We start from the raw sequence: 20659 nt of genomic DNA, 5'->3' as shown, positions 1-20659 counted from the left end.
CCTCTTCTATTTCATTGCTTGAAATTGGTTTATTTAAGTTGTGTATGTCCTCCTCGTTCAGTTTAGGTAGTTCATATGTCTCTAGAAATTTGTTGATGTCTTCAAGGTTTTCTGTTTTGTTGGAGTATAGATTTTCAAAATAGCTTCTAATTATGTTTTGTATTTCACTCGTGTCTGTTGTGATGTTTCCTTGTTCATTCCGAATTTTAGTAATTTGAGTTTTCTCCCTTTTTCTCTTTGTTAGTGTGGCTAAGGGTTTATCAATTTTATTTATTTTTTCAAAGAACCAACTATTTATTTTATTAATTTTTCCGATTGTTTCTTTTGTTTCGATTTCGTTGATTTCGGCTCTGATTTTAACTATTTCCTGTCTTCTACTACTTTTGGTATTGGTCTGCTCTTCTTTTTCCAGTGCTTTGAGCTGTAGTGTTAACTCGTTTATTTGTTGATTTCTACTTCTTTTTTTGAATGCACCCCATGAAATAAATCTTCCTCTAAGTACTGCTTTCATAGTGTCCCAGAGATTTTGATATGATGTGTCTTTGTTCTCGTTTACTTCTAAGAATTTTTTAATTTCCCTCCTGATGTCTTCTGTTATCCATTCATCATATAATAGTGTATTATTTAGTCTCCAGGTATTGGAGAAGTTTCTGTTTTTTATTCTGTCATTTATTTCTAATTTCAATCCATTATGATCTGATAGAGTACAAGGTAGTATCTCTATCTTCTTGTATTTACTAACAGTAGCTTTGTGGCATAAAATATGGTCTATTTTAGAGAAGGATCCATGTGCTGCTGAGAAGAAAGTGTATTCGTTCTTTGTTGGATGGTATATTCTATATATGTCCGTTAAGTCTAAATTGCTGATTGTGTTGTTGAGATCTATAGTTTCTTTATTCAATTTTTGTTTGGACGATCTATCCAGTGGTGAGAGAGGTGTGTTAAAATCGCCTAGTATTATTGTGTTGTGGTCTATTTGATTTCTGGAATTGAGAAGGATTTGTTTGACATACGTGGATGAGCCAATGTTCGGGGCATAGATATTTATGATTGTTATGTCTTGCTGATTTATGCTTCCCTTAAGCAGCATGTAGTGTCCTTCTTTATCCCTTCTGACTAGTTTTGGTTTGAAGTCCACATTATCTGAGATGAGGATGGATACTCCAGCTTTTTTGCTGTGTCCGTGTGCATGGTATGTTTTTCCCCATCCTTTCACCTTTAGTCTATGGGTGTCTCTTTCTATGAGATGTGTCTCTTGCAGGCAGCATATTGTTGGATTTTTCTTTTTAATCCAATCTGCCAGTCTGTGTCTTTTGATTGATGAATTCAGGCCATTAACATTCAGGGTTATTATTGTGATATGATTTGTATTCCCAGTCAATTGACTCATATTTGTTTTTGACATGATTCGGTTTCTCCTTTATTTGGCTATTCCTTTAGGCTAGCGCCTCCTGTTGCTGATTTGCATCGTTGTTTTTCATCTCTTCCTCATGGAATATTTTGCTGAGAATGTTCTGTAATGCTGGCTTTCTTTTTGTAAATTCCTTTAGCTTTTGTTTATCATGGAAGGATCTTATTTCATCGTCAAATTTGAAGGTAAGTTTTGCTGGGTATAAGATTCTTGGTTGGCATCCATTTTCTTTCAGGGCTTGGTATATGTTGTTCCAGGCCCTTCTAGCTTTTAGGGTCTGGATTGAAAAATCTGCTGATATTCTTATTGGTTTCCCTCTGAATGTAATTTGATTCTTTTCTCTCGCGGCCTTTAAAATTCTGTCTTTATTTTGTATGTTAGGTATTTTCATAATAATGTGCCTTGGTGTGGGTCTGTTGTAATTTTGTATGTTTGGAGTTCTATAAGCCTCTTGTACTTGGTTTTCCATTTCGTTCTTCAGATTTGGGAAATTTTCTGTTATTATTTCATTGAATAGATTGTTCATTCCTTTGGTTTGTTTCTCTAAGCCTTCCTCAATCCCAATAATTCTCAAATTTGGCCTTTTCATGATATCCCATAGTTCTTGGAGATTCTGTTCATGATTTCTTACCATCTTCTCTGTTTGTTCCACTTTGTTTTCAAGGTTAAGTATTTTGTCTTCAATGTCTGAGGTTCTGTCTTCCAGGTGTTCTATCCTATTGGTTATGCTTTCTATGGAGTTTTTAACTTGGTTTATTGTTTCCTTCATTTCAAGGATTTCAGTTTGTTTTTTTTTCAGTATCTCTAACTCTTTATTGAAATGATCTCTTGCTTCCCGTATTTGGTCTTTTAACTGTTGATTGGTGCGATCATTTAATGCCTGCATTTGCTCTTTCATCTCCTCCTTCAATGCCTGCATTTGCTCTTTCATCTCCTCATTAGCTTCCCTGATCGTTTTAATTACGTACATTCTGAACTCCCTTTCTGACATTTCTTCTGCTCTGCTGTCATTGGGTTTTATTGATGTAGTATCTAGGTTTGTTTGGGACATTTTCTTCCCTTGTTTTCTCATAATGGTCAGTTGTCAGTGGGACCCTGAGATATTGCAGTTTTCCACTATTGGCTTATAGTGTCCCAGTAGATTTCCAGTGTATCACCTCCCAGCCTTCAGTAGCCTGATGTCTTGGAGGAATCTGATAAAGCAGCTCATTCGAAGAATACTGCCCCTAGCCCCCTACTGGTTCCACGTTTTGGAACTGGCTCTGTGCGGAAATGCTCTCACTGTGGGCCTGCACCGTGCAGCTGGCCGTGTGGGAAGAGCCCACTGCCGGAGTGTGGAAGACTACCTTGGGAAGACTCAAGCTGCCCTGCCCGGCTCTGCTAAGCCACCTCTATCTGGGCCTGCCACCCGGGCTGAGCTTTACCCAGTGGGCAGACTCACCCGTGGCTCCACTTCAGTTCGAGTCTCTCAATGCCTCCCCTTCTTAACTCCTGGGTTGTGGAGCGACCGGAGGTGCAGTCTCCCTCTAGGCCGCCATCTTGGATCGCCCCGTGAAGAGAGCCCGCAGCCGGAGTGGGCAGAGCCGCCTGAAGAGGTCTCCGGCTGCCCTGCCCTTATCCCTGAGGCTGACTGCAGATCGAGGCTCTCCGCTGGTTCTTTGCAGGAGTACACTGCACTGCAGGGGCTCCGGGACTCGGAGCGTGCTCTGTTCAGACAGGCTCTCACTAGCGGGCCAGTTCCGTTCCGAGAACCTGGAGAAGCTGGCTGTGTGGGCGGGGCCCACCGCCGGAGTGCGCAGGACTGCCTGTGGATGACTCTAGCTGCCCTGCCCGGCTCCGATAAGCCACCTCTATCTGGGCCTGCCACCCGGGCCGAGCTTTACCCAGTGGGCAGACTCACCCGTGGCTCCACTTCAGTCCGAGTCTCTCAATGCCTCCCCTTCTTAACTCCTGGGTTCTGGAGCGACTGGAGGTGCAGTCTCCCTCTAGGCCGCCATCTTGGATCGCCCCGTGAAGAGAGCCCGCCTGTTTTAGCATTCTTGATACTTGATGATAAACATATTTACACAGGGTTTTATTGAATTTGTCTCTTATGCCTATTGTGACAAATTTTCTGTCCATTTGTTTTCATGGTATTAGAAATGTAAAGTAAAATCTTTAAGAAGTATTTTGAATATCTTTTGAAGATTAATCTAGAGTATCTGCTGTATCACATCAAGTATAGACCACTGCTAAGCAGTTGGATTTTCCTAGATGATATGTGGAGGAATATTCTCTTTATTGTGCTTTAGAAAGAATGTTTATGAGCTGGGTGTGGTGACTCGATCCTGTAGTCTCAGCTACTTGGGAGGTAAGGTAGGAGAATCATTTGACCCTTGAAATTTCAGGCCCACCTTAGCATCATAGCAAGACCCCATCTCAAAAAAAGAGGAAAAAAAACCCACTAGTGTTTCCGTCCTTTTTTAATAAAGAAAAGTGTAATGAAGATACCCAGAATGGCCCATAATCTTATCATCTATAGAGATAGTTTATACTGTGTTTAAAAAAATGAATAATGTACGCTTCTGGTAAAAATATTCAGTTGGTACAGAAAATTATCAGGTAAAAGCTTCATGCCCTTAATATTTCTCTCCCAAAATAAACTTTTTAATTTTGTGTCCTTGCAGAAAAACTTACTAGGTATCAACATATAAAACTTATTAAATATTAGAATATATAATAAAAAATGTCAAATTATATTTTTAAAAGTTTGCTAAGATTTCACTGAATCAATAAGTAAAAGTTATAAGATTTTAAAAATTATTTAAAAATCTTCACAAAAAGCAGCTTTATTCCATACTGCTTTGTAGCTTGATTTTTTTCTTAGTACATCAACAAGATTTCTAAAATTAGCATATCCCTTCTTCACAACACATTCATTAAATTGTATAGGTATATTATGTATTAAACTATTTCCTTAGCAATAACTGTATTTTTTCATTTTTTAATTAAAAACAATGTTTTAAAGAACAGTTTTGTGCTGGTGTAGTGTGTGTGTGTTTAATTAAAATGGTTTTGTCCTTTATAGATTGGTAGTTTTTTGACTCTTCTATCTTAGGAGAAACTTGAAGTAGCTTTGTCTTCTCTTGGCATTATGGACTTTGTAGCCTAGAAGAGTGTTGTGGTGGCTCTTCTGTGTAGGAAGTGTAGCACTATCCCTGGACTCTGCCCACTAGATGTCAGTAGCACCTGCCTCCCCGAGTTGTAACAAAATGTCTTCAGACATTGCCAGATGACCTCTGGGGTACAAAATTATCCTCATCAAGCAACATCACTGATGTAGAGGTGTTGTGTCTTTGTGGGTTCACAAAGATAGATGGTTACCATTACCTCTTTACTGACAGAGGAGCTGCCAGAGTCATAAGAGGTATGTTTTTCCTTGTCTTGGAGCTTGAATGGATGCAGAAACAGGAGAGTTTAGGAAATGGATATAGAGATACAGAATCTAGGGAGAACGTGTGAAGATTTGGGAGCAACTGATGGTGTCAGAAACCAAAGTAGTCCAGCATATGTTTTCTCATAAATTCAGCAAATGTTTGTTGAATGCCCACCATCTGCAAGTTACTGTGGTGTGGACTGGAGTATTTCTTGTTGAAATAAGAGATGCCATTGCTTTTTAGTGAAGCTTAAGGTTAGAGATAGATACAAACATCAAGATAGCTTAAGGTTGAGAGGTAGATACAAATTGGGCATGGTGATGTGTGCCCAGAGTCCCAACTAATCAGGAGACTAAGACAGAAGAATCACACATTAGAGGCTAGCCTTGGCAACTTAATGAGACCGTGTCTTAATAAAAAGGGCTGGGGATGTAGCTCAGTGGTACAGTTCCCCTGGATTCAGTACCAAGTACTTCCACCCCTGTCCCCCTTCAAGACACATACAAAGACTAAAAGAAGGGCCTACTTTTTTGAGTAGAGACACACCAAAGGCCTTTAAACCTCAGTGGGTTTTTACTAGATTCATTGAAGGGAGTGAGTGTTCCAAATGGAGGTGATAGGTGTATTTGAAATTCTCAGTATGGGAAAGATCTGGCTTTTCATAGAATGGAAAGAATGCCAGTTTTGAAAGTGATTGAATAAGGAGGGAAAAGTAAATGTGATAGAAAGGTCAAGAGGTAGTCAGGCATGGAGAGATGAGCCACATAATGTAGTGCTTCATTAAAAAAAATTGGGATAAAATCCAAAGTGCAAAGGGAACCTATAGATAGGTTATAAGCTGGTGAGTGGCACCATCTGATACACATTCCAAGGTGATTATTCTGGCTGCTGTATGGAAATCATGTAAGAAGGAGGCAAGCATGGAATTAGGGAACCCTAATAAGGCTATGGTCATTTGACTGAAACTTGATAGGTGAGGTTGAAATTAGATTAATGATAGTGGAGATAGAAATGGGAAATCTCCACAAAGAGACCATTAGCAAATATTGGTAATAATTTGAATGTGGGTGGTGAAGAGGGGAAGGTGTTTGTAGTGACTGATAGAACGCTGGCTTTAATGAATTTAATTTAATGATTTATTTGCCATTACTAATGTGAAGACTACTGATATGGAACATTCGTGGATGAAGGGACATAAATAATAGAACAAGAGTTCAATTTTAGTTATGTTTAGTGTGAAATGCCTGTGAAATATACTATTAGAGATGTGAAGGGGAGAAATATATACATACACACATGTACATATACATACATACATACATACACATACATACATATCTGTAATACACTTTGGTGTTGAAATTAAGTCTGGTGCCAGAGGAAGGAGTGTAGATTGGAGTTACAAAGTTAAGAGTTGTCAGCATACAGATTATAAGGTTGCCTGGGAACAGAGTAATTATACAATTTGATGAAAAAATTGGATCCAGGACTGAGCACCAAGAAAATGTAACTTTTAGAGTTTGGAGAGACAAGGAAAAAGTAAGAAAGATGTTTGAGAGGAAAGAAACCAGTTGTGTTTGTTTTTATGGAAATCCAGCACTGTTTTCTAAGAGCATGGTCAACTACATCTAACGTTCAGGAAATACTAGTTAGACCACTTCGTCAGTAGAAAATCCTGAGATACACATTTTTAAAAAAATGAATTTAGGACTGGCCTAGTTAGGCCTCACTAACCATATTGAAATTGAATGCAACATTAAATTTTTTGGAGTGCTGGGGATCAAATTCAGGGTCTTGGGCATGCTAGGCAAGCACTCTACCACTGAGGTACACCCCCAGTACCCTGAGATATACTTTTAACTACTCTTGATTTCTTACATACTTGGGGAAGGGGGAAGGGGCTTTTTAAACCATCATTGGAGTTTGGGGCCCAAACTAGGAAATGATCCAAAGAAAACATTTAGCCTATTGATTTATGGCAGCTTTCCTAACATATTCTATATGAAGCACAGCCCATAAAAACTATTTTATTGGTAAGCTTTGAATACAGCTGACATAAGATTAGCTCCTAGGGAATATGCAGTCTGTGGCAGCAAGATACAATCATGAATGTTCTCCTTGTCTTCTTTAATATTACCCGTGATAAAATATTTATTTTTTCTTCTTAAATCAGTATTGCTTCAAAATACTGCAGGTTTATCTAATTTGTCTAATATAGTCTGAATATATTAAAATGTGAAAATTTCTTTTTGCAGTGTTTTAGCAATTCTTCTGGACATCTTTCTTTTTTCAGTTTTTTCTTTTGCCTCATTTTAGATTTAGGCAAAGATACTCATTTTGTTAGTAGTGCCAGGAAGCAGGCAGTTTCCATGGTAACTGACAGACTGAGTTTACTGTGGAAATTTCCGGAATTAACAGAGCTGCATTGCAGAAGGATGCAAAAAGCAGTATTCATCCAGAGATCTTAACAGTGTGGACACAGAAGAACAGTTGCAGTGGTATGCAGGGTATGTGTTATGTTTTTTTTTTCCTATATAAGGAAGATAAGCAGTTTTATATATGTATATGCTGAAGGCAGAGTAAAACAGTTTGAAGCACTTGCTGGCTTGATAAAATTAAGGTTGCTTAGGGAAAAAGAAGGAAGAAATGATTTGGAAAGGAAGATGTGCTTGATAGCATTGGGAGGAAATCAATGTAAGTGGGGTAGAAGAAAGTGATAATGAACCAAGAAAAGAAAGCACACTTCAAATTCATTGGATAATAAAAGGTCCTTACGGTTCTGAACATAAGAAGAAAAAAAAAAAATATATATATATATATATGGAAAAGTCATAGGTATTGGTATGTTTGAGAAATCAAGTTCTCATATCCAAGATGAAGAGATCTGTGGAGGTAATTAGCTGTTAACTGCTGAAGGATACATAAATACATGAGATGGTCAGTGTGTAAAAGGAGACCTGCTGCCTTCTTAATGTCCTTACCTAAGTGATGGAACAGTCTGGGGAAGGCTACCAGACCTCTGATTGTACTCCTTGTTGATTTAGGGGAATTTTAAAGAAAAAGTCTGAAATGTATTTTGAGATTAAATTCTGGAAATAAAACTTTAGGATTTGAGTAGGTAGGGTTTCTCTTTCTCTGAAGAAGTGTATGGAAATAGATAGGATTTAGATTGTTTAAATGATTGATATGATCTAGATGTATGAGTAACATTTAAGTATGTTATATCATGTCAGGAAACTGCAGCTCAGGAGCTAAATCTGTTTTGCTTATTTTTCTAATTAAAGTTTTATCCGAACATAACCATGCCTATCTGGTTGTATATTTGCAACAGAGTCTGTATGTTCTATGAAACCTGAAATATTTACCCTCTGAGTCTTTTTTTATGGGGGTGGGGTGTTACTGAGATCGAACTTGGGTGTACTTGACCACTGAGCCACATTCCCAGCCCCCCCCCCCCCTTTTGATATTTTATTTAGAGACAGGGTCACTGAGTGGCTTAGCGCCTTGCTTTTGCTGAGACTGGCTTTGAACTTGTTGTGATCCTCCTGTCTCAACCTCCCATGCTGCTGGGATTATCGGTGTGTGCCACTGTGCCTGGCTTACCATCTGGTTCTTTATAGAAGTAGTTTGGGACTTAATGGTTTCAATAATGTATTGGCTTCATAGGGTTACTATAACAAATTGCTGTCACAATTTACTCTGCAGGAGATTTGTTAACTTCCAGAGAAGATTAATTAAACTCATTTTTCAAGAACAGGACAATATAGGCATAGTTAAAACTATAGAACACAACCTCTATTATGCAAACATAAGCAATAGAATAGAGATGGTATTAGAATATTCATAGGAGAAAAACTAGTAAACTGTTTAAAGGGAAATGATGAAAACTAGCACCTGCAACTTCATATTGTTTTCTTCTTATATGTTCATGTTTTTTTCCCAACTCTCATCCCTAAGAAAAACCAATGAATTTGGAATTTTAATGAAGAATGTTTAACACCAAAATAAAAATCAGTTTTGAGGGATGAGATTCACAGTTAAATTAGGCACTGGGAAAAAATATTATTCAAAAGAAGTACACAGTAAATAAGTGTTGGAATGGTAGAGTAGAATGTACATGCCAGTGTATAGATGAGTGAGCCTGAGAACAGGTTCTTGTTGGTCTTTGTATTATTGTGGCAGTATACAAATTATTAACTTAGGCCGGAAAGAAGGCCTCTCTCCACCTATTTCCTCTTATATGGGCACATTTGTAAGGCATAGTTATGATAATAGATGTATCTATGTTTGCATTCCCTGAAAGTCTTATGTAGTGTATTTTGGTATATATTGAAATGTTTAAATAGTTATACATGAATATGGTAAAGAATCAAATAATAAGCAAGGGAGTCCAGTGTGGATGCTGGAGCTACCGAGAAAACCTTTCTCATTCTGTAATTTGCTAACCAACTGTCTGTATCTTCACCTGTATGCTTAAATGAAACCTCTGATACCAACTTTATGGAGATAACCATAAGAATTAAGCAAAAAAATCATTAAAAGTAAATCAAAATTAGGGATCACTAAGAATAAGCAGTACCAAACTAACTTAACATACGTTTTTGAAAATGTTACTGGAATTGTAGATGGATGAGGAATTTGCCATGGACTGGGTATGTTTTGCTTTCTTTCTTTCTTTTTTTTTAAATTATTTATTTTTTTATTTTTTACAGGCTGCATTTTGATTCATTGTACACAAATGGGCTACATGATTTCTTTTCTGTGGTTGTACACGATATAGAGTCATACCATTCGTGTAATCATTTATGTACATAGGGTAATGATGTCTGTCTCATTCCACCATTTTTAATATCCCCCCTCCCTCTCATTTCCTTCTACATAATGTTTTACTGTCAACATACATGAGTATATGAAGCCCAATCCTTGGTTTTTGAGGAGAGTTTCCTAGAAAGAAAGATTGAATAAAGTACATTTTCTTTCCAATTAAATTTTATTAGCCTATGACATGTATATTCTAAACCCCAGATTGAGACAGTTAGAAAGCCATGGGAATGAATTTTCTTCTTTAACAAAACATTTGTACATGATGTTGAACTTTTAAATTAAGCCTAAATAGCTTCATAGAAAAATTCAGATTCCCTTGAATCCCACTATAATTATACTTTAAATTTTATTTTTTCTGTTAGAATCATGAGTATGTGATAAAAATTGTAAGGAAATAAAATTAAATAATATTAAAGCATCATTTGGGATTAAATTAAGGTTGTTGACCATAGTTCATATATGCACTAAAATTCAAGCAGTATATGGTGCTCAGAAATATCCTAGATTTCTCTGACTTTGGTGATGGAAACCTGAATCCCAGCTACTCAGAAGAGTGGGACAGTAGGATCCCAACTTTAAGACCAGCCTGGGCAACTTAGTGAGATCCTATCTCAAAATAAAAAAATTAAAGGGCTGGTGATGTAGCTCAGTAATAGAGCACTGTTGGGGGTCAGTCCTTAACACCAAACAATAAAACAAGCAAAAAACAAAAACAAAGCAAAACAAAAAAATCAAAAATCCCTAGATTTCGAGATTTGTGTCTAATGTAAAATAATGTGTTTCTAAATAAAATTTATTTCTATGAAGTATGTATTCTGGATATTACCTGTATATAAGTCGACCTGAGAATATAGTTGTTTCATAGTTATGTGTTAAAAAGACATTCACATTGTAAAATCAGCAACATATTATTAATGAAAAGTAGTTTGAGACTGTTGGTCCTTAGTTGTTTCAAAAACTAAAAGTGCTTAGTATAAGCAATTTCAGGTTAATAGTACAAAATGATGTATGAACAGCATTGTCTGCTAAAATGTGTATTAATAAACAAAGGTAAAATTCAAAACACTGAAAATTAAGGCAACTTAGTGAAAAATTTTCTGTAGGATCTCTACTATTATAGCATACCCATAATAAAGAAAAATTTTACCCAGGGTTTCTCTTACAGCAGAGACTGCCTGAGAAAGTTGATCTCCTGTGAGCCACTAGTCTCAAAAGACTGTTTGCTTTCATGTCCTCTACCCCAGTAACTGTCCTATTCTCCAGGGAGGAGAAAAACACATTTTATCTGTGAATAAAGTGTTACAGGTAGAAGTAGAGAATACAGTAGCACTATAGACTGAGAATTGTATTTTTTTGTTTTGTTTTTAATTTTGAGGTGGAGTCTTACTGTGTTGCCCAGGTTGGTCTCAAGCTCTTAGGCTCTAGTGATCGTGATCCTCCTTCCACTTTCTCCTGAGTAACTGGGACTACAGGTGTGTGCCACTGGGCCTGACTTGAGAATTGTAGTCTTCTATCTGCACCTGTCAGTTCAATGTTACAGTGGTAGAGAACAAAGAAAGAGGATTGAAGAATTTGCCACTGAAGTAGTGAGGACTCTGAGTGATACTTAACTGGGACTTGAATATCTTAAATCCATTATAGTTAAGTAATAGACAAATCCCTTTCACAGAAGTAGAGTGGGGGCTAAGGATCTCTCTTTTTGTCTTTCTCAATAATTTTATTGAGGTATAGTTGATTGACTTATAATAAACTACGCATATTTAAAGTGTATACTTTGTTAAGTTCTGACTTGTACATACCTTTGAAGCTCTCAACATAGTTAAGTTACAGTGATATCCATTATTTCCAAAATTTCCTCCTGCTTTTAGAGTTTTTATATCTAGACATTTTATTTGGTTCTTTAAAAGTCTTCTGTATTCCTATTTAACATATTGTATCCATCCTTTAGTTTCTTAAACATGTGGAATGTAGTTGCATTATCCTTATCTGTTGATTCTGTAATTTTGGGGTCAGTTTCAAATGATTGATTTTTTTTCTCTTTATTGTTGGTCATGTTTTCCTGCTTTACATTAGTGATTTTGGATTGCATGCCAGATATTATTGGGTACTAGGTGTTTTTGTATTCTTATAAACATTTATGAGGTTTGTTCTTTGATTAAGTTACTTGAAAATAATTTTATCCTTTCTGGTATTGTTTTTCAGCTCTTGTGGATGAGACTAGTTTAGAACTAATTTTATCCCATTAGTTAAGGCCAAATCCTAGTGGGTAGGAACAGGAACTTTCTTTTATTTGCCTGGGTGATAGTATCTTTTTGGATGGTTTCTTCCTCCAGCTTGTATAGGTTCCTCAGAAGCATGCCCTGATCAAGGAAAGTCTCTGCCTTTCTGTGTAGTTCTTCCTTAGCAAGTACTCTCCCTTATTAATTCTAGTTGCCTTGATTTCTCCAGACTTCTGGATCTATGTAATATAAGAATACTGCTGGGATCTTTCTGAATCCCCTTTACCTATGTCACAGTCTGAACTCTCTAGGCAGTAAGCTGGGGACAGTTGTAGAACTCACTTAGTGTATTTCCAGTCTCTTAGGTCCTACTACTCTTTATTTTTATTGTTTGGTAGTACTGAGGATTGAACCTGTGGACACTCTACCACTGAGCTACATCCCCAACCCTTTGTATTTTTTAAAAATTTGAAACAGGCTCTAAATTCCAGAGGCTAGCCTAGAACTTGGGATCCTCCTGCTTCAATCTCCTGAGTAGCTGGGATTATAGGCCTGTACCATTGTGCCTGAGCCCACTGCTCTTTATTGCCTGATGATCAGTATCTTCAAGATTGTCTCATGTGCGTTGTTTTTTCAGTTATTTCATTTGTGAGGGTAAGTCTGGCTCCTGATTCTCTGTAGGGACCATGTGGAGGTGCCAGTGTGGACACTGATATGGGAGTAGGAATTGAGGAAGTAGGGAACAATATCTTGATGACTTTGAGGAATAGCATCTTTAAATAAGATATTTTGTAGGATTCAAAATAGTTGTTTTTTAAAAATAATGATGGCATTCTTAATAGTGTGGAAAACATCGTTACATTTATAAAAGGGATTGGAAAATCTTGAGGTGGGAACAGATTTGGCTAAATAGGCAGTGATATTATTGAAAAAGGTGACAAATGAGAAAAAAAATATTGCTAGGAACCTGAAAATGCAGTGGTATAGTGAAATCCCTATTATATACAGTTATGAATATAAATGATACTGCAAGCCTGCCAGGAAAGGTAGGCCTACGAACCATTCTGCAGTTTTAAAAAAATGATACTGCATGACAGTGAAACAGAAGAATTTAAAGACTGTAAATAATTGATTTGAAAGCATACAAATTAGTGAATATTTTACATATGCAAATTTATAAGTACATTGAAAAGATAAACCACTAACTGAAAAATATCTTTATAGATAAAGGACTTGTAAGCAAAGGCAGCAAAAACCAAGTAACCATCAGGACCAGGAGGGTTGAAGGGTGCTATCTCAGGCAGTTAATAGGTAGGAAATACTTGTTCACCAAATAGGATAATTGTGTTTAGCTCTAAGAATAATGAATCAAAATGCAATTGAAAAGAGTCATCTAATTCTAATCACTTTTCAAAATGAAATGAGGAATAAAGGTGCTGTTGACAGTGGGCACTCTGGCTTCTGGTGCTATAAAAATCAGTACAAATGAGCTGTGCAGCCATTATAGTAATGATATAGTTTAATGACTAAAATATTTTAAGTGGAATCTGTTAAACAATGGGTATTTTTGCCATTTTCTGTACACATAGTATGGAAAAAAAATAATTTTTTAGTTTTATTTTCTGGATTATGATTAACCTCCCCACCTTTTCCTTTTTATATATTTGCTATATGTGTAACTTTAGGAGAATTTCAGATTGTTTAATCTGATTGGAAAAAGAGGTTTGCATATTTGCCTTGTTGCTGAGTTTCAAAGGAGATACAACTGCATTTAGCAGATGGTAGGGGTGGAGCTATAGGGTATGACAAGAGTTGACCCAAGTAATCTCCTTGGCTATGTCACTATTTTTTTTAAACAAGTCCACCCACCTATACACTGAACCCCACTCAGGTAGCTTTTTTAGACACAGCTTTTCTCAGTGCTCAAGTTTAATTAATGTTCCTGAATGTTATATTATGTTTTTTTTTTTTTTTTAATCTGTAGGAGTTCATAAATTTACATATTTGTCTGGTTCAGTGAAAGGGTGACAGCTAAGATAGTTGCAGTCTTGAATAGTCAGTGGACAAATTGGTCATTTCTGTTCAGAAGGTAAATAATCAGAAAGGACTTCAGCACGAACAGTAGGCTCAAAGATGGTGATTTCAGGTTTTCACATAATAAGATACATCTCTGATTTCAAAATATAATAATCCATGCATTATTATACTTTAATAAGGCCTATATTGTATAGATTCAAGCCCTATTTAAATATTCTACCTGTAATCTTGCCTGTTTAACAAAAGTTTTATTTATAAACACATATATTTCACTTCTATTGAATGCTCTTAGCATCTGTGTCTGTTGTCTTGCTCTGAATGTGTGCATTTTCTCTAGAATATAAAACTGCCAAGTATCTGGATACCAAAACTTATTTATTAAATATGGAATTTAGTAAGGCTCTTAAAAAATTAGGGACACCAAGAGTTAAATATTCTACTGAAGGACAAACTTCCTCTTCCACTCTTCTATGAATTTGAAGAGGGTTAGTATCATTGATCACCAACCACTAAATTCAAAACTTATTTCCCAGTCATTGTGGTGACCAAACTGCTTCCCCAGTTGCTGGGAGTGTGGGGCACTAGCTCCTTCTTGGAGAACTACTGGGAAGTAAAATAGCTTCAGGTGCCATATTAATTAAAAGTGAGTTTGCATATAAACATGAAGAAGAACAAAACAAAACACCAAAAAAAAGCGAAAATGAATAAGACTTAACCAGATAGTTTATTTCCTCTTTCCAGAGGTAAGTCTGAAGATAGGTGTAGGCAGGTTAGGGTTGGTGTACGGGCTTCATTGTCATCAGAGTCTAGAGTGCTTTTACTTTCATCATTCTCAGGATATCTTTCCATTCCCAAGGGCTTTGACGGTGGATGGAGCTCTAGTTGTTACTGACATTCCAGGAAATAAGAAGGATGGGGGAAGAGAAAAAGGACCTTATTTCTAGCTGAGTCAGCTCCATTTTTTTTTTTTTTTTTTTTTTTTAAACCACTGTGTTCACATTTGCTACCTCTAATTGCAGGGATGGTTGATGTCTTAACTTGGCCTGCTGTTAAAAACAAAAAACAAACTGGGTGGCTTAAACAGTAGAAATTTTTTTTTTTTGGTTACAGTTATGGAGGCTGTATAGTCCAAGATCAAGATTTTAGCAAGGTAGGTTTCTTGGCTTATAGGTGATCAAAATCTCATGAGGTACTCACATGACCTCTTCTTTGTGCATGTGAGAGGGGAGCAGGCTTTTGGTGTCTACTTTTACGAGGGCACTAATTCTGTTGGATTATGGCCTCACCTTCACTAATCTTAATTACTTCTGTGTAGACCCTATCTTTAATACAGTCACACGAGGGGTTAGTGCTTCAACCGGTTGAATTTTTGGAGGGCACACAATTCAGTCTTTAGCAGTTAGGAAGTAAAATCTTTTGGCTGAGTGCATTACTACCCCAAATAAAAGAGATTCTCATTAAGAAGAATAAAGAGGAGAATGGATATTGGTTGGCAATTGGTGGTTATGCCACAGGTGCTCTTGACTGATTTCCCAGGTTGATAGAGGAGATTGGAGTTGGAATCCTATGCCGTATTCATTGAAGGCAGCTAAGGACAATCTGTATAAAACCATGATAGAGAAACTTAAGTTAAAGATGAAGGATACTTAGGAATTATTATTTTTTTAAATAAAATAGTCCTTTTCTCAAGAAAAATACTATCCCAAAGAGAAGTCAGGAAGTTTTTTCTCTTTAAGAATGAAACTATAGTGCTGAGTACAACTCAATGATAGACTGCTTCCCTAGTATACTCTGGGCCCTGAGTTTGATCCCCAGTATTGGAGAGGTGGGGAATGTCATTGTAAAATAACGTAAACTTTACATCTCTACTGTTTTTTACCTTTTACTAGTTGTCTCAGTGGAGGTGTTTTCTGTTCATATTCTTTCTTTTCTAATCCAATAATGTAGTTTTGGGCAGATATTGATTGATGATAAAGTTCAAGTCAGGCTTTCCGATTAGGTAGTCCAGAGTTTTATCTGCTTGTAGTCCTTTGACACCATCAGAGTTGGATTGTTGAGGCCATAGCTGTGCAGTTGATTAAGTTTTCCTGGAAAACTTGACAACCCATTATGAACAGAGACTGTATGAATATGTTGTGGTGTCATAATCATGATCTGTTTTTGTGGTTTTCATAATTCTTTTCCTATCTAAATGAAAACATGGAACTCTGGGTAGTTATTATGTTCTCCCATTCACCTGTTTTATTGTCAGCTTTTACTGAGTTAGAATTCACCTTCCAATATAATTCACACAATTAACGTGTCCACATAGTATATCTAACACCTCCTTCAATTTTTAAGTATTTTCATTAGCCCAAGAAGATACCATATATTTTTTAATTGTCAACCTGTTCACTTTCAAAAATAAAATAAGGTCTTTATCCAGAAACTGTACAGCAGACTAAAGTAAGCTGAACTATTAGCAGAGCTACTCCATAATACTAAATTTTGATCTTAAAATGATAGAATATTATAAATACTGTCATTCCATGATTTTGTATAGTAATGAAATATTTCAGCTCTCAAGAATTTTAGCAAGAAGCATTATATAGCTAATATAATGATGAGAGTGATATTCTATCACCTTTACCATATTCTGTTGGTTAGAAGTAAGTAACAGGTCCCATTCACACTCAGAGAGAGGAACTAATAAAAAAGTGTGAAACCAGGAAGATGGGGATATTGGGAATCACCTAAAGCCTGTCTGCTATAGCTGTTGCATTTGTTAGTACTTACAAAATGTTGCTTCCAATTCACAAGTAATTTTAATTAGCTTTTCTCAGTTACCATCAGCTGTAGGCTGGTGTTGCATGTTTCACCAGTGATTAAAGTGAGCCATGGAGATAGTTCTTACTTGCCAGAGATTGTAATACAATAATTATTATATGTGGAATTCTTTTCTGTTAGGATATTCCTGGCTGACTGTCTGCTTTATGAAAAAATTACTGAGAAAATTCCTCTATTCTTGCCTAGATCTGATTTTCATCTTAAAAGATCAGTTCTGGCCTCAACCTTGACCTATATGGTCCATTTATGCCACTAATCACTGGACTTCTTTTAGCTCTGGGTACTATAGTATCCAGTAATGTGGATGAAAGTTTTCTGAACTGGAAAGTACTCAGTACTCCTGTGAATAGAAACTGGTATTATGACTAATACTGTGATTTGAGACTATGTTATTTGGAACTCTGCTTCACTAAGTTATTTAAATGGTATGTACTAATTTTTCAACTATAATCTTGAATCTTGGTTATTATTAATATTAGTATATATGACTTCTGGAGGAGAGATTTTAACATTCTAAAATTTTTGAGAACATTAGAAGTGGCTGCAGAAAACAATTATACTAATTGGAGAAGATATTCCAAAATTTTGGAATTAAAAAAACCCTCAAGCATAAAAACCTGTCTTTGTTTTATATCATAAGATCAGAGTTTAAAAGATCTGATCATTTAGTATTAAATTGAAAAATATGGTTGATATTCAATGTATTCTGTTGCGTTTGCTAGGTTGGTATAATTTGTTCTTATGCATGTGTGTGTGTGCACATGTGAAACAGGAAGAAGGAGGGAGACAAACTGATTTTACATTTTTCTTTGGATTTATTATTTTTTTTACAAAGTATGGTTAGAAGTAAATATTTTGATCTCCAGGTTGGAATTTTGTAGGTGATTTAACGCAAATCTGTAATGAATGAGCTCTTTTTTCCCCCGAGTAACACATTTTTCAGCTCATTGCTCTACCTATTGAACAAAGGCTGAAAAGTTTAATTTTGAATAATAAATGACAGATTTTCTCTTAGAGCCATCTTGCTATTCATTTCCCCTACTTTAGCATGGTATTAAAAATAGGACAATATATTAAGGCGCTACTTCCCAAACATTGCCAGAATCACCTGGGGGTGTTTAAAAATACTGCTGTCTGACTCCTATCCCTACATATTCTAATTCGAATTTGATTACCATAAGATAATACCTTGGCTTTGGAATTTAAAAAAAAAAATCTCTTCAGGTGATTCTAATCACAGCAAATTTTGGGAACAGTTTTATTAAATAAAAATTGAGGTCCTGGAATAATTAACTTAGACGAAGATAGAGTAAGCACTTTTGGAAATGAAGTTTACAGCTCCTGGGATGCTTACTTGATAATATAGTTTTGCAAAGTGTGAAAAAAATCTTATATTTGGAAATGAAAACTGATAGCATTAGTTTGATCAGTAAATGGAAATCTGATTTTATAAATGTCATTGAAACTATAAGCTACTTAAATTTAGGCTTTTCTTAATTTGTTGTGTAAAAAAAAAAAAAAAAACAAGACATGCAAAAACTCCAAAAACCTGGAGGTCAGACTGTTGAAGTAACTTATAAGAAAACAGATTTCCCCACATATTAAATCAGTGCTAGCTAAAGAAAAAAGTTAAAACCTATTTAAAATGTGGAAAAATTGCTTCCCAATATTTTAACAGAGAGAGACTGAGAACACACAGCATTGAGTCATCAGGAAAGCTGAAGATCTCCCCTGAACAGCACTGGGATTTCACTGCAGAGGACTTGAAAGACCTTGGAGAAATTGGACGAGGAGCTTATGGTTCTGTCAACAAAATGGTCCACAAACCAAGTGGGCAAATAATGGCAGTTAAAGTAGGTGATGCCATGATTATTTTTGGTACTTTAATCCATTAGGTGAAATTTTATGGTGCAGTGATACCACTATTGTTTTGTTCTTGTATTTCTGGTAAAAATGGGTGTTAAAAAATTGTTTCTCTGACTTCTTTGAGGTTATTTTGTACTGAGGTTATATTATTGGTGGCATATTTTCTCTCTCCGGAAACACGATTGTATGTGTTCATTGCACTTTTGGCATGATGCATTAACAGGTTTTAAACTTCCGGCCCTTCCACTGTCAAGGTGAGTTCAGGCTGGGCGACTGCACCCCTGGGAGCAGGGCAGTGCTGCTCTGAGCCAGGAGGGAGCTGGAGGAAGAGACAGCACATTGGGCTGGGCAAGGTGCGGGGCTAGGGCTAACAGCAGTCTTACTGAAGGTTTCCTGGAAACCACACAACATGCTGTTGCCACTAACCTCAACCTTACTCTGTCCTGACCGGCTCGACTTCTGTTTGTTTATTTCGTCTCTACTCAGTACTGCCCTGTTCCCTGGTTTTAAAGTTGTATTGAAATGCATACTTTGTGATAATGCTGTCACATTCTATCCTTATTGTGAGTGTCATGCCACTTAATATGTTCATTAAAAAAGAAAAAAGGGAGACCAGAAAGAGATTTGACCTATAGACTGTACTTGGCAGGCTTATGTTGATACTCACAAATGAACATCTCCAATTTGGTTTGTTTAATTGTATTTATTTATTTGTTCAGATATTTAACAAGCATTTGTTCTGCATAAGATATTTCAGGAAAATCATCAATGTGGGGGTAGTTTAAAAAGAAAAGTGAATAAAAGCAAGATGTGGCAATACCCTCACTGACTTTTCCTGTGAACCAAAATTCTTGTGGGAACAAATAACATCATAGTTTACGTCAGTTGATAATGGGGGCAACCTAAGCTAATCATCATCCTCTTAATCCCTACTTTAGAGTTTGTCAAAGTGACTTGCTGAGATGAGGGTCCCTGGTTTTTATTTGACATTTGAGAGTGGGCTTTTGTATCATACTAATATAAAATGCTTTCTGTATAGAGGTCAATTGTGAACAAAATCTTAACTGAAACTGTTAGTCTCTTTCATTGTTGATCATTTCTCTCTGCTTCTGGGTCACTAAAAGTAATGTTAAATTAGTGGTGGGAAAATTTTGATTCTTTGTATAGGTTCTTGTCTTTGACCATAATTTTACAATGTGGAGAGAACTATAGATTTTTTTTTTTTTTTTTAAAGAAGGTGTATATGTACACAAAACTCTGCATATAACCTGTGGACCTCTAAAGGTACACAAGCTAAGTAAGACCTCTGCTCAAATATCCTTTGAGATAATATGTTGCTTTTCTTGAAATGTAAAATGATTTCTCTATTCTTGCTTTGTGTAACTGCAGTGTTAGTGGTAAGAGTCATGTGGACTCTTCTGCATTGTTCTTACATACTTACATACTTATGCATGCATGTCCTTATGTGCTATGCATCCAGTTTCAGTTGATGGGGTCTTAAGGGAAAACTTTTGTACGTAAAGTTCTAAACTTTTCTTCCAGGTATAAGGGAAAGTCCTTAAAAAAAAACTATTTACTGTTTTTTTTTCAGATTGTGCTGGGTGTGCTTCAACTATGTTGATCAACATTATAAGTTGTTTTAGTAATATGGATGGAATTTAACTGTGGTTAAAAGGTTTAAAAGTATAGAAGATATTTCATTTTCACATTTAAAAGTTCTTTTCAGTGATTTATTTGACCATATTTGGAGTTGACAAAATTTGAGAATGAAAAAATGAAATTGTCCAAAATTCATAATCCGATTTTATTACTGGCTACATTAGATTCCTAGTTGAATGCTAATGTAAATCCCAACTCATAAGAAGTGCTGCAAAGGTAGTCTATAGACTGGTCACTGGCAAATCTGTACCCTTTAGGTATTATTTAAAAACTTTAGCAAGCAAAATAGGGATGAGAGAGAGTGGCAGTATGATATATCAATTAGTGTATAGATGGGGGTGTGTCATTGGATTTCATAACTTAATACTGGAAGGATAAGTCTTTTTGCATTAATTTGCATT

General features: G+C 36.1%; 1 protein-coding gene across 1 annotated transcript in view; it reads left to right on the top strand.

The window, feature by feature from the left end:
• The window catches only part of Map2k4 (mitogen-activated protein kinase kinase 4), a 121934-nt gene that overhangs the window by 43591 nt on the left and 57684 nt on the right, over positions 1-20659 (top strand). Inside the window, 1 exon segment of the mRNA XM_047545984.1 lies at positions 18412-18586. Coding sequence (XP_047401940.1) covers positions 18412-18586 — 175 coding nt within the window.

The sequence above is a fragment of the Sciurus carolinensis genome, chromosome 3, assembly GCF_902686445.1.
Source record: "Sciurus carolinensis chromosome 3, mSciCar1.2, whole genome shotgun sequence".
In the NCBI taxonomy this organism is placed as follows: Eukaryota; Metazoa; Chordata; class Mammalia; order Rodentia; family Sciuridae; genus Sciurus; species Sciurus carolinensis.
The sequence above is the reverse complement of the archived record's forward strand: the minus strand, read 5'-3'. Positions and strand labels throughout refer to the sequence as shown.